The sequence below is a fragment of the Fundulus heteroclitus genome, chromosome 13 (genome assembly GCF_011125445.2).
Source record: "Fundulus heteroclitus isolate FHET01 chromosome 13, MU-UCD_Fhet_4.1, whole genome shotgun sequence".
Classification (NCBI taxonomy): domain Eukaryota; kingdom Metazoa; phylum Chordata; class Actinopteri; order Cyprinodontiformes; family Fundulidae; genus Fundulus; species Fundulus heteroclitus.
The window spans coordinates 12717389-12731667 of NC_046373.1; the positions used below are offsets into that span (position 1 = coordinate 12717389).

Sequence of the window (14279 nt, forward strand, 5' to 3'; positions counted from 1 at the left end):
CTACGGTTAGTAAGTTGAACATGCTGCCAGTCTCAAGTGCAGTCACAGTGCATTGAGCCAAGCTCAATGCACTGTTTATGCATGTGTTTAGCTTCAACTCCACAGAGAGGTTTAAGATTGCGTTCCTTGATTTGCTCTGCAAATCCTCCAGGGAGCCAGCAACTAGTCTGAGATCAGTAAATACGGAAAGAGGACAGGGTCACTCAAGGTTTTGCTTTACGTGTTTTTGTTTTCTTTTGATCTTTGCTATACACACCCCTCTTAGACTCAAAGCTGGCTAATACTTTTGCACACTACAAACATAATTTACAACTCTGTAGCATTCATTTTTATGGCTAATATGTTCTATACTGACATGTACATAATGGGGAAATAATACTCATGCATCCTGTGCGCTCTAGTCATTGCACCTTGTTTCTAGCGTGTTCATATGTGTACTCTGTACAGCATATCATGTTTTATTTGTAGTACTGCATTATTGTGTTATTTTATCATTATATAAGTTAGCACATTGTGAGTACTGCAGAATCCAGAGTCAAATTCCTCCTATGTGTACATATACACCTGGTAAATAAAGGTGATTCTGACACACTATCAGCTCTCTTGCCCCCTCTGCTGGTAAAACACTGATCGTTATTATAGTTGGTGTTTATGATGGGGGTACTGACCTTTTAAACTTTTTAAAATATCTGTTGCTGCAAATGAAGACTCACCAGACGCAATAAACATATAGAAAGAGGTGAGTAGATACAAATAAAACAAATAAATAAATAAAAACATGTTTGCTTCTTTGCGATATAATGTTAAAGTATTTAAAAGAAATATTGCACATCTGCTTTTTATTTACAGAAAGCACACTCTGTTACATGTCAGTATGAAGAGAGTGAGGAGCCGGTACAAGGGTTGATGCTTCCTGATCCAGCATCAGCAGTAGAGATGAAGGCCCTGGGGGGGGGGGGGGGTAGGGTTCTAAAAGATCAACTGGACTCACTCACACTCAGCAGTGCTTGTGTTTCACTGCGTGCGCCAGACTATTAGATTCCAACGTTCAAACCATGGTAACTCCCCTCGAAGCTTTCTCCAGCTCTCTTTGTCCACTGTCAGTGCAATTTTCATTAAGTCTATTATTCACTCTCGTTAAGATCCAAAGTTTTCTTTCAGTATTCAACCTAACAATAGGTTTGACACAGATGGCAACAGCATAGTGTTTCCCCGCATTACTGGAATTCACACAGGTCAGCAGACATGCAATGCAATCTGCTGGGTGTATTAAACAAAAAATAAAATTATTATGTGTTCAGAGTTTTAAACAATCACTCATCTGACACCTCTTCATCATTCATTTGGTCTTAATTTTCTTTAAGATAAAATGAACAGAAAGCCATATATGTCTCATAGACATTGGCTGGTATGAGATTCTGACAGTTATCTTGAGCAAATATAATACGGTCATTGTTGCTACTAAAGCAAGGAATAAAAACCGAGAGATATAACAGGACTTATGTTCATGTTATGTGCATCTGAAACTCCTTCTAAACATCTGTTGCTACCATGTGTGGTAAGAGTCCTGAACTTAAATTAACCCAAGAACAATTGTCTTGTTCTGATGGGGTGGAGGAAAGGAAAGGAATGTATCCTTCAATTCAAGAGGTTCTTTCAGAAAGAAATGGTGGAGAGCATGATCTAAAATAAAATAAAAAATGTTTTATGCAATTACAATTTGAAAATGAAGAAAAGGACAAAAGACAGCTTTTTTTAAAAATGTTTTCGGGATTCTTCTTTCATTTATTCAAATGTCTCAGAACCCCTAAAAATGTTTTTTTCTCCTTTTTATCTAAATAATTAACCCAAAACATACCTTTCCTTAAATATGTCTGGCTATATAAATCAAACATATTCATGTTCAATATTTGACATTGATTCAAACTGACCCTGTCAAATCATGTAAAAATAAAAACAAACCATCATCAGTCCCTCTCATGATGGTGTCAAGTTCAGGAAATATAGAGATAAACTTCCGGTTTTAATATCAAAAATATATTTTTTTAAAGCTGAAAACAATAAATCTCTAACTTTTTATTTTAGATAAATAATACATATTTAAGTATTTAAAAATATGTACATTTAAAGATGGTCTTCGAACGATTTAACCCTCTTATTTTGATAGTAACCACCCAAACTTCCGGTCTTGCTCTTCCATTAGTTGTAGCGATTGACGTGTATCCATGGCAACCACTGTAGCTACACGGTCCTCCTCAATCCCGTTACTTTCTTTGGAAGCTAGCAGTGGAGAGCAACCCAACAAGTTCCGTTGATTATGGTTGGACCAAACTAAATAATAATACATATGAGGGTTTTATTCCTTCACTTTTTCACTGTTTTGAATAAATGACGCCATTATCGAAAGCCAGGAATGGAGGCGAAGTGGCGCGAAACACTAAATGGGTAATGTCAGGTGAGTGGGTTGGTACGATTTTTGCTTAAAACAGAAACAAATTCTAACTTTACAAAATGTTATAATATTATTTAACCGCTAAATTATCACTCACTGTTTATTATTGGAGGTGGCTCTCTATAAGGTGTCAATACTCTGAGACATTGTATATTTGCTGTAAACACAGAGCAAACATTTTGTCTACATATGTATAAAACTGTTATGAATTGCTTCTCAGACTAGCAAAAACAACCCTGCCTAAGTCTTGCGTTTCAGTCTGCCAAAAAAATAAAAATAACAGTAAAATTAAAGGATGATGTGACTGTATAATTCTTTACTAATTAAGCAGATCTAGCTGAACCTTAACCAGGCCAAGCAAGCTTTTGTTTTGTGTGTGTGACTGTGTGTAAGAGTGTGTATGTGTGTTTCTCTGTGTGTGTGTGTCTTTTATTGACTTAAGGAAGCCTAAATAATTCAACCAGTGCTGCATGCTGACTGAAGAATCTCAAATGGCCCCTGCACTCCATGTGATGGAAAACGCACAAATCTGATCAGTCGGATTTGCTTTCACGCAGGATAAGGAGCCGGTGTTGTGTTACCTATGAGTTTCTCCATGTGTACCAGTCTCAAAAAAAAAAACAACCACAACAGAGTTCAAGTTTCTTAAACTCGTAAACTCTCACTTGTCTAAAGTGTCTTTCCCTTTCCTTTTTGTTTCAGGACCCCCTGTCTCCTTATTGAAGCGTCCTGGTGGCGAACCTCGACCTTGGCCCATACACCCACACCAAGTGGAGCGGGTATACAGGTCCCACATCCCCCCTCCACACCTACCCCTCTTTCACACCCGGCATTCAGAGGAAAGCGCCGAACGGCCTCACCTGGTCACCGTTGTCCGCCCATGTGGTCAAAGTGGACTGCGGAAGGTAAAAAAGGATATTCGCTATTTCTGAGGCTGGTATTATACCTAAAGAGCTCACAACGTTTTGAACAGTGACTTCTAATATTTCAGTTAGTTATTAGGTCATTTTGTTTCCAAAAAAAAAAAGGATCAGTAACCAGGTTGCGTAAGTAGGCCAACACTTTGACTAATTTTCATATATGTGCAACCGCATTATGACGGGTATTTAGATTTGTCCCATTTTACATGGAACTAACAGGATATTTGTCACATTAAAAGTGGAAAAGATTGGGAAATTATTCATTATAGTCTCAGTTTTTTAACTGATTTTTGACAGCCACATCTCACCTCCCTTTACATTTAATATAAACTGAAGGGTCACGCGCTAACCACCAACAATGACTATGCTTATTTGCGTCTGTACCCCGGCTCTGTTGTTGTTACTACTCGGAACCCACAGGTTATGCATTTTGTCACTTATAAATGTTCCATCTGGCCATCATAGAGGTAAAAATAGCTGAAATAACGCCCAAATAATGTCTTTGATTTACTGACCTTCCAAACTTATCAGATATTACAATCTTTAGGTTGAAATACTCCTTAAAACATTTAAATGTGAACAAATGTATATAAATATTTAAGACCAGATGGCCTTACACATAGTATCAGTCTTTTTTGCTGGTGTAAAGCAGATTATAGTCCAAATACTGTACACTGGACAAGTGTGTTTTAGTTAGTGGATTTGCTAATTTTCTTCATTTTTTCTTGTTTATAAGGTCACGGTGCTGCTGAACCGGAGGGCTGTGGTGTCCTTTGAGCAGCTGCTCTTGGATATCTCTGAAGCGTTGGGGTTTCCTCGCTGGCACAGAGGAAGAGTCACACGTCTGTACTCGACACACGCTCGAGAGGTGAGGCAAAACGTAAACGACTTCATAAAAAGAGGGAGGACCATATAGGCCTCACCAAAAAACCCTATTCTTCTCATGAAAATATAAACATTGGTGTTGTTTCAGTCTTAAAGATCTTTTCTGAAATTTTTTGTGATTCAAATCAATAATTTTTTAAAACAGGAAGTGTCAAAAGGCTTCAGTGGTCAGAAAGCATCTTCAATTAAACTCATCTTTGAAAATTTAAGATAAAAAGAATATTTTAGCAGCCTAATAAAACAAACATCCGCTCCAGATTTGTATCCCAGCCGGTTATCTCTATGGTAACTTGTTTTTTTTCGCCTTTTGGTTGCAGGTAAAGGGTGTTTGTGATTTCTTCCGTGGTGATGCGGCCTTCTTGGCTCTCGGTAAGGCCCGTCCCGACCTGAGCAGTGTGCAGGATGCTCTGGAGGAACTTTTTCCAGAACATCCCCACTACCGCGCCGATGCACTGCGGGTCTGGGAGAAAAAGCTCCAGCCAGCGCCGGATAAAGCCGCCAAGGCTGACAGCGGATACAGCGAGGAGACAGAAAACACCGGGAACGTAGTGCAAGAAACGCGTGCGCATGTCAAGAATCACACTAATGCTCACAAATCTCAGCACGTAGACGCCCACCAGCAAAGAAACCCTATTCCTGACTCCCAGAAGTCAAATAAGAAGAACCCTAGCAAGAAACCAGCTCACCTTCCCAATAACCTGCAAAAGTTACGTGTAAGGGGAGGGGCCAAAGAGAGACCGCCTTCTCTTATTGGTCCATTTAAACACGATGAGGTTCTCAGAGACACAGGTGCACCTTCGCCTGTACTGTGTGAAAACTGCTTGGCAACAAACGCCAATCCTCTGGCTCCAGGACCGATCGGTGCGCTGTCGGGAAGGGTCCCACTCCCGCCCGTGTCCAAGAAGCAGAAAGGCAGCCTTCGTCCAGAGCCGGAAGCCAAACAGCTGGATGTCAGGATCAGCCCCTCGCCTCCTGCAGTCAGCAGAGTGAAAGAGCAGAGCTTTGTGCCATTACAGCCTTTAGACCCAGCTCCACGCGTGGGTTCAGCACACTCAGAGAAACAAGTTGCAGACACCTGTGCGCCCCCCTCGGACGGCAGGGATCTCACATTGGCTGACGTCGAGCGCCGCTACGAAATCGGACGTTTGATCGGCGATGGCAACTTTGCTGTGGTGCGAGAGTGCCGTCGCCGCCACGACGGCCAGCCCGTCGCTGTGAAGATCGTGGAGCACGCCAAGCTGGTCGGGCGAGAGCACATGATGCAGAACGAGCTGAGCCTCCTGGGTAGCCTGAGTCACCCCCGCATAGTGCGGCTGCTGGCGCACCACCACACTCGTACTCACTCCTACCTGGTGATGGAGCTGGTGAGCGGGGGGGATCTGTTCGAGGCCATCAGCGACAGGGGGAGGTTCTCGGAGGCCGAGGCCGGACGGATGGTTTGGGACGTGAGCGAAGCGCTGAACTACATCCACCGCAGGAGCATCGTCCACAGGGACCTGAAACCCGAGAATCTGTTGGTGGGTATTGGGGCACATCAGTGGAATTTCAAGTGTTTGGCATCTTCAGAATCAGAAATACTTTAATAATCCCAGAGGGAAAATGCTGTTTCAGTACAACCGCCATAACAAACAAACAAACATCACAAACATTTCAGGGGGGGACAATTTACTGAGGCCTTGCTGCCAAGGACACCACCTTACACGGTGCCCACATGGCGCTGCCATTACTCTGTAGAAAAATAGAGGCCACAAAGAAAGAAGGTGGGAGGGAAAAAAACATAACTCATACTTTATCCTATAACAGGATACAGTTTGAGATATCAAAAACCTCTTGCACACCTCTTGCCCGAGATACATATAGCAGAAGGTAAACATTTGAGACTAGTCGCGTGTAAGTTAATCATTTTATATGAGCATCAGTTATGTGTGTCTGTTTGGGTGAAGTGTTTATATTTCCATGAACACTCTCCTGAGGCCATTGTCCTTGATGTTATCAGCCGGCCAACAGTTCAGAAAGCATCCGCAGGTGTCAGCGGGGGAGAGTTCTGACCATTCTCCGTCATAACAATCCAGGAGTAGAGATAGGGAGGGCATACCAATATGTTATTTGTTACGAGGGCAAGCTGCACTGCCTTTCCTGTCAGCTTTAAGTCTTTTGCTGGCTCCAAATGGTAAATCCAATTTTCCAAATTGTTGGGCTTTTCCGCGCTTCACTTCCAGATTTTATCCCAAATCCCCTTTGAGTCCAACCACCGAAGCCAGTCTGCGTACCAGCACATCCAGCTTTTCGGCTCTGCTCCTCCACCTTCCAGAACTGTCCGTTCATCGCCTTAGTGAGCGCGTCATATGCAGCCGGCAGCCTGATCAAGGCCAAATGGCTACCGACATCTGCTGTATTTGCCGATACTTCAAAAATCCACAAAAACCAATAAGTAGAGATCACAGTATCCTTAATCCAAATGTGAAAATTTCAAACATCCAGGAATGACAAGGTCGAAAGACACACCGTTTTCCTCCAGGAATTTAGGGTGTATCCCATAAAATGGGTCAAATCAGGACCGGACGGGTCCACCTTTAGTTGCCTACCCGTCGAAAAAAATTGATCAATTCAATTCAATTCAATTTTATTTATATAGCGCCAAATCATGAAACATGTCATCTCAAGGCACTTTACAAAGTCAAGTTCAATCATATTATGCAGATTGGGTCAGATTATACAGATTGGTCAAAAATGTCCTATATAAGGAAACCAGTTGATTGCATCAAAGTCCCAATCAATAGTATTGAGAGACCAGCTTACCAGATCCATGTTTTTCAGAGTTCGGTTGATATGAAGAAAGTGCTGAGAAAGACAAGACATAGCAGCAGAAGCAGGAGAGGGGGAGGTGCGGGGGGTGAAAGCTGGAGAGGAGAGAAAAACACGACCGACCTCGGAGAGAGACAGAACAGAAAGTATTTATACCTGATTGACGTTTTCAAATGCACCCACAGACTTCATTGTATTTCAATATGGTTTTACATGCTGGAAAAACCCAAAGAAGTGCATAGCTGTGAGGTGCGACACAAATGATACATAGTTTTAATTTTTTTTTCAAATGCAAGTCGAAAAATGGAGCAAGCTTCCTTTTCCAACCTGAAAGCATGGCGGTCCCATATCATGTTGCTCCCACAGCCATGGTGTTCAGGGTGATGTGTGGTGGTTTTTGGCACACTTTGCTTTTTAGAGCTCAGATTTGGTCTCATCTGACAGAGTGCCTCCTCTGCAGGATTTGTAGAAAACTACAGAAGGCTCTTCTGATGTCTTTCTTTAAATAATGTCTCTCTTTCTACAATTCTTCTGTGAAGATGCTATTTGAGGAGAGCACAGGTAACAGCTGCCCTGTTGACAGATTCTCCCACCTGAGCGGTGGCTCTCTTCAGCTCCTCAAGAGTTACCACCGACCTCTTGACTGCTTTGCCTATGAATGTCCTTCGTAGGATTGTTGTGTAAAACGCTTTCGGTTTTCTGATAGCAGCGCTCCGTTCAACCGCACACGTGTAGGGTTCTTCTCCACGTCTTTATTCCTGACCCGTCTGGTGTGTCCCTTGGTCTTCAGTTTGTTCACTGATGTTCTCTAACAAACCGTTAAGGCCTCCGAAGGACCGCTGGATGTCTGCTGAGATCAACCTGACTCTATGTAGCATTTAGGTGACTTCTGAATATAAATCCAAGTTGCTGTTTTCACATCTTATTTGTTATAAAACCTTGCGAACCATGTGTCTTTTCTGTCCTCTTAACAATTATATCATTGTAGTGTTGGTCTAGCACACGGGTCTGCAACCTGTGGCTCCAGGGTTGCATTTGGCTCTTTACACCTTCAGTTTTGGCTCTTAAAAATGTGAAAAAAATTGGTCAAAGTTTCTAAATGTAAAGTTAATTTAAAATTGCTAACTTTAGGATGCATTTAGCTCTGCAATATATGCATAAACTAATGGCGTATAGAATATTTTACTATAGATAAATGAAGTATCTATTTGTCAGTAGGTTGCTTTTTCATCATTTTGATGCCATTTGCTATAAAAATCAATGTTCGATTGAAGAAAATGTGTTAAACCTGAACATAAAAATACTGTTGGTTAAATAATAACTGTAAGCACATTTCCTATAGTGTACTATAAAACCAAGCTCTTGTTTCAAAGAGATGTGTAACTTTTGTGGCTCTCAACAAAATTTTTTCAGCTGGACCGAGGGCAAAAATGGCTCTGCGGGTTGTAAAGGTTGCTGACCCCTGGTCTACCACATAATATTCCAAAATAAATAAATAGATTTGCGGTGGTGTCATGTTAAAATGTGAAAAAGTACGAGATGTTAGCGCTACTGTTGCATAGCATGCTATCTAGTTTCCTTTCTCGCTCTCTCTCAGATAGAGAAAGCGGCTGCTGTCCTCGGTCGGCTGAAGCTGGGAGACTTTGGCCTGGCGATGGTGGTAACCGAACCGGTCTTCACCATATGCGGCACGCCAACGTATGTGGCCCCCGAGATCCTCTGTGAGACAGGTGAGGTACTTTAGAGACACTCCCGTGCTTCATCGTGAGTCAGACTCTCCTAACGTCTTCGTGGTTAACCGGCAGGATACGGTGTAGCAGTGGATGTCTGGGCTCTGGGGGTGATCCTTTACATCCTGCTCTGTGGCTTTGCCCCGTTCCGCAGCCGGGATCGAGACCAGGAGGAGCTCTTTAAGCTCATCAGACAAGCAGAGCTTCGTTTCCCGTCGCCCTACTGGGACTCCGTTTCAGAAGGTAAATCACAGTGAACTATTTACATGGTAAAAAATAAAGTATGCTACCTTTAAATTCCAGAGTTTCGTAGTCTTTCTCCATTTTGGCTTCATCTTTGTTTGACGGATAATGACACGGTGGAAGCCGTCAGGGTATGCCTTTGCATGTTTTGTCTGGATTTAATTTATCTTACAAAACAGTAAAAACCAGGTCACTTATATAATAACACCCCAGAACTGCAAAAAGGTGTGCTTTCTTTTTACAATGACTGTAAGACATAAACTAGCAGATTTATTATGGATATTTACAATGGATATTTGCAAATGTCTTTAGTCATGCCTTGTTTCTTTATATTTTTCTTTTTAACGAGAGACTTTGTGTGATGTTTTAAAGTGGTCTTTATCACAATTTCTTCGGGACAGATTTCTTTCTATGGACAGATCGTCCAGTCTCTGCTGTGGGGCTATGCAGCTCCTCCAGGGTTACCTTTGGTCTCTGTGCGGCCTCTCTGTCCTCCTTTTTCTGGTCCGCATGTCCTAGTGGTGGTCCTCTTTTGGCAGATTTGTTGTGGTACCATGTGCTTTCTATTTGAAGATTATGGATTTGATGGGGCTGCGTGGAAACATCAAAGTTTTGGATATTTTGGTTGTTGTTGAGATGTTCAAGTCCCCACCCAGACTTGTACTTCTCAACAACTTTGTCCCTGAGTCGTTTTGGGAGCTTCTTGGTCCTCATGGTGTGGAGCCTTTAGCTTAGTGGTGCTGCAGAAAAGGTGCGTTCATGTGTATTGGGCACTGTAAGCTTTCTTTCTGGTCTTTATCAATGACGATGCGGCTACATTTTGTATTTCAGAAAGCAGAAGGTTGTGGGTGTGCTAATGTTTGATAGTGATAAAAGTTTATGCATTAGTCGAATGATAAGATTTTGACATTTCCGCAAGTTTCCCTCAGAAGGTCACTGCTATGTATCTATATCTACTGAAGAATCATGCATCTCTTATGTCTTTTGCTGTTTTTTTGTTTACTATTTGACAAAGATGATCCTAATACATACATCTTTATAATTCCTGGACTTTTTACAATTTTCCTGTATTTTTAAGCAAATTGGATGAAGCTGTCTTGGCCAGATGAAAACAATGATGTGGCAGAAAATTAGAGAAAAGCACCAAAAGCCCAAATGAAAACTTAAAAGAGATCCAGCCCACTTTAAGAAATCACAAGACACAACAAGTCTGAGTTACTTGCCTATGGATGCTCTGTGTTTCCAAATTTAAATACACAAACTGATGTGTTGTTGTTGTTTCTTTTTCTTTGCGGATGAACAGAAGCTAAAGGTCTGGTCAGATCTCTCCTCAAACCGGATCCCACAGAGAGGCTGACAGCAGAGCAGACCCTCCAGCACCACTGGGTGAATGACATGTCTTCAGCTTACAGCCAGAGGGCGCTCTCTGACAAAACTAAGCGAAACACAGGAGAATCACTGACAAAGCAATCAGCAGGACACTCTGGTACCAAGAAGGAAAAAACTCTCAGGAGACATGATGATTCCCCAACAAGATGCCGGGAACAAAACAAATCCCCACTGGTTCAATCAAAAGACACGAGCACCGTCGACATCATAGCTTCCCAGAAGCAAAATCAGACACCTTTATACTCCACAAGTTGTCAGGAGAAACCGGAAACCATCTCTGCAGAGCAACACAGTGGGAGGAATATTCAGAATTCAGGCCCACAGCTGGAAAACATGGACCTTTTTAATCAGAGTGACTCCTGCAGAACTCAGGCCGAGCCTTCATCCCAGATTAAACCGCAGTCCCAACAGAACAGGGAACAGTAGCACCAACCAGACACTGACGGTAGCAAACCACCCAGAGCAGCATCACCCGGAGCAGCAGCAGATTCTTCAGCTCCGCCTGTCCTTCAGCACCAACGCTCACACACAGCCACGCTCCAGCCGCCTGAAAACCACACCAGGCCAAATGGTCACAGCACATTCACGCCCTGACACGTCCGCCATTCGGTCTGTTTGATTGTGCGGTGATTAGATCACTTTGATACAAACAATAGCCTTGATTTTTTTTTCCTGCAGCTGAAGATTTGGATGAAAGCCTGATGATGGGTTTCTACTTTCTCAGGATGAATAGAGGCTGATTGATGAGATATGCGTAACCCATTTGCCCTGCATTTGGAAATTAATCATGGGATGTTATGTAATGACTGAGTCGCTGTAAAAAAAAAAAAAAAAGAGAAACCTGTAAACATGAAGCATTTTTAAGTTCTGTTAAATTACATTTGTAGTAGATTTCTTCCTTATTTTTGTTTATTTTTCTCAGCAAATAATTTTTTATCCTTTTTTAGATTTCCCTCATTATGGGTGCACTGCAAAAACGGATCTAAAAATAAGCAAAATGTTCTTAAACACAGTGTTTTTGTCCTTGATTTGAGCAGGTAAATTTAGATCATCTGCCAATGGAATGAGTATTTTGACCCCCTAAATTAAGGTAATTAGACATCCTGCACTTGAAATAAGATGATGGAGATGAATGGTTCCTATTTTAAGTGCAAAAATCTTATTCTATTGGCAGATCACCTTATTTACCTGCTCAAATTTAAGGACAGATACACTAATTTTCAGAAAATGTTACTTATTTTTAGCTCCGATTTTGCAGTGTGTTGTGTATTTTTTTTTAATGGTGGGTCATCAACGACCACCTTTTTTTTAATATATAGTCATAACAGTAGGATCATATTAATTTGTGTTTAAATAATTTGTTCAGGGTTATGTCTTCCCTGTTTATAATCAGTAAATACTACTCCACCATCCTCTACAGTGGGTTTATTGGATATGTTTTGACATTAAACTGCCGCTGGTCGGACCTTTTCTTAATGCAATGTTTAAATGAATGTGTGGTAAGATGTTGTAAACAATGCTGAGGGTCGGGAACAGCGTGTGACCACATGCTACTGGGCTAAATGTGCATACCTAAAGGGGGGGTATAGCTCCCTTGCCATTCCACACAGACCAAATAAGGCGTATCTTTCCGTCCAATGAGGGGTGGTTAATCCTGTCCCTCCCGGTTTGCAGACAGCTGACACTGACATCCTGCCCCACCCAGCCCAAAGCTCTCCCACTAACCCCCCCCCCCCCCCCCCCCCCCCTCTTACCCAGGCCAGGACACTTCCGCAGCATCTGTGGCTTCCACGCCGTATACTGTATCTGGGGCACTGATGGAACGATGGTCACTTATCAGTGCTGCGGGCCAAGGGTAACTAAAACCTCTCTCGACAATCCTGCTCCTCTGGCCTAATTATTCGCGCGTCCTGAAAACACACATGCAGAGAATTCCTTGAAATCAGCCAAACTGGTTTTAGAGATTGCGGCAAAAAGCCCTTTAAAATGTCCACGTAATGTCCTTAAACAGCAGCGTGTTGTTTAAGGAAACGACCCTCGACTAGAATTATTAACGGCAAACACTAACAATATGATACAATTACGAGAAATGCTTTCAGATGCCTTAGGGTGATAACGTGCAAGTATATTTAATACAATCAGAGCCAGTTTTATTGGCCAAGATTGTGTGCACAAACAAGAAATTTAACTTTGGTTAAGAAAGGCAGCGTCTCGTAGAGCAAGTGTGCTTATTTTGATTCAAAGCACAGCAGCTGACGACTCAGGCTGTGAGGTTTTCCTGACCCTAGGCTTGTACAAGTCCTGGATGGAGCGAAGGTCAGCCCTGATGATCCTCTTTCTGGACCTAAATGTTGAATTTAGCTTGGACCAGTCGTGTTTAGTGGCTGTGCCACAACCACAACTGTGGTACCGCCAGACGGTAATGATAAATGGGCTCATTGGAGAACATGTTCTGCCCTGTGACTAAAAATGTTTGCCCTAGAATCATTATTCTCTACACATTTTTTTGTTGAAATTGACACTTTTTTATTTTTGTAAAGGACTCATTTAATTAGAAGATACTTTACGGGCAATTGTTCCATGGAATAGCAAGTGTTACTAATAAGATCAGTGAAAATTAGCCTAAAATGCTCATTAATAGTAATTATCTTTCCAGAAAATAGTACAAACATACAGATCCTAAACTGAAATACTTGAGAAGAAGGTGTGTGGTGTGTGGTGTGTTTTCTTTTCTTTTTTTTTTTATAGTATAAATAACAAAACAAAACAGCCTGTATCTTTTTAAATCCTCTTCTCTTTTGTTCGAAGCAAAGCTTTCGCATTTCACCGAACTGAAGGATGTGGCGAAGTAGCAATAACATCAAAGTTTGTCCTCAGCTTCAGTGTAAAACTAGCCAGTCAGCTTCCATTACTGTGAAGTATTTTATCCTCTGGGGGGCAAGCCTCAGTTTGTAGCATGTCAGGTTCAGATCGCCTTTCAGCTACTGACCAGAAGAAGTTAAGACGCCCAAAGCCACTCCTCTGTCTGCCCAAATACAAGTAAAACACTTTTGCTTTTAAATACTTAACAAAACAATTTAAAAAATTAACAAAATTTCCTTGAAAACATTACATCAAGATGTCTGTTTTACCCAGTGATTTGTACTAGTAAAGTTATAATTACATCATTATTCATTTTATGTAAACAGTGTGTTGCAGTGATCAACAGTGTTAGACTGTAACATATTTTGTAGAAACTTTTGGCCTGTCACTTGCAGGTACAAGTATACATACATTCAGATTTTCTTTTTAAGCGAAAACAGTATTTTACTTTAATTTACAGACCAGACCAGAACTCCGATACATAGTCATTACTTTCGCTCCCAGGGTGGTAGTTTTTTTTTGTTTGTTGGTTTTTTTGGTAAATTCAGCATTTTGCTGTAATTTGCAGTAACAAGGACATTAATAAATGAAAATATCTTTTGTCCCAATTGGCAAGTGTTTTCCTCTGTCCCTTGCACTCTTTGGTCTTGGTAAAAGCAGCATTTTACTGAAATTAACGTTTAGACTCATCAAAAACTGTAATAAATTACCATCTTGAACGTGAACAAAACAAAGGAGATGATTGTTGATTTTTGTTGATGGTGGTTGATGATTGTGCAAAGAAGAGTTTGTCGTAAAATGAACACAACGGACAACCCCGATCATCCTCTCCATCAGTTGTGTTCAGTCCGAGGGTTCCCCAGATCCCCCGTGAGACAGACCATGAACAACGACTCGTTGAAAAAACCTGCATGAGTTACAACAACATTTAATGAAGGGTTTGGTCATTTAATGGACTATCTTTTACTTTCATTACACAAATATTTCCCCAGT

The 14279-nt window shown here is 41.5% G+C and overlaps 1 protein-coding gene across 1 annotated transcript; it reads left to right on the top strand.

Moving 5' to 3' along the window:
- Nucleotides 1–2292: 2292 nt before the first annotated feature.
- On the top strand, nucleotides 2293–11372 carry dclk3 (doublecortin-like kinase 3). The gene is made up of 7 exons (XM_012861380.3): nucleotides 2293–2455; nucleotides 3155–3357; nucleotides 4109–4240; nucleotides 4575–5774; nucleotides 8660–8792; nucleotides 8868–9035; nucleotides 10339–11372. Exons 1-7 carry the CDS (start codon nucleotides 2389–2391, stop codon nucleotides 10848–10850), a joined length of 2415 nt encoding a protein of 804 aa, XP_012716834.2. The 5' UTR covers nucleotides 2293–2388; the 3' UTR covers nucleotides 10851–11372.
- Nucleotides 11373–14279: the final 2907 nt, after the last annotated feature.

What these genes read in the sequence shown, in the direction of transcription:
- dclk3 (XM_012861380.3), top strand. Translation starts at nt 2,389, where the DNA reads ATGACGCCATTATCGAAAGCCAGGAATGGAGGCGAAGTGGCGCGAAAC. An exon ending in ACTCGACACACGCTCGAGAG is followed by an intron (nt 4,241 to 4,574) that starts GTGAGGCAAAAC and finishes TTTTGGTTGCAG; the next exon opens with GTAAAGGGTGTTTGTGATTT. An exon ending in CTGGGACTCCGTTTCAGAAG is followed by an intron (nt 9,036 to 10,338) that starts GTAAATCACAGT and finishes GCGGATGAACAG; the next exon opens with AAGCTAAAGGTCTGGTCAGA.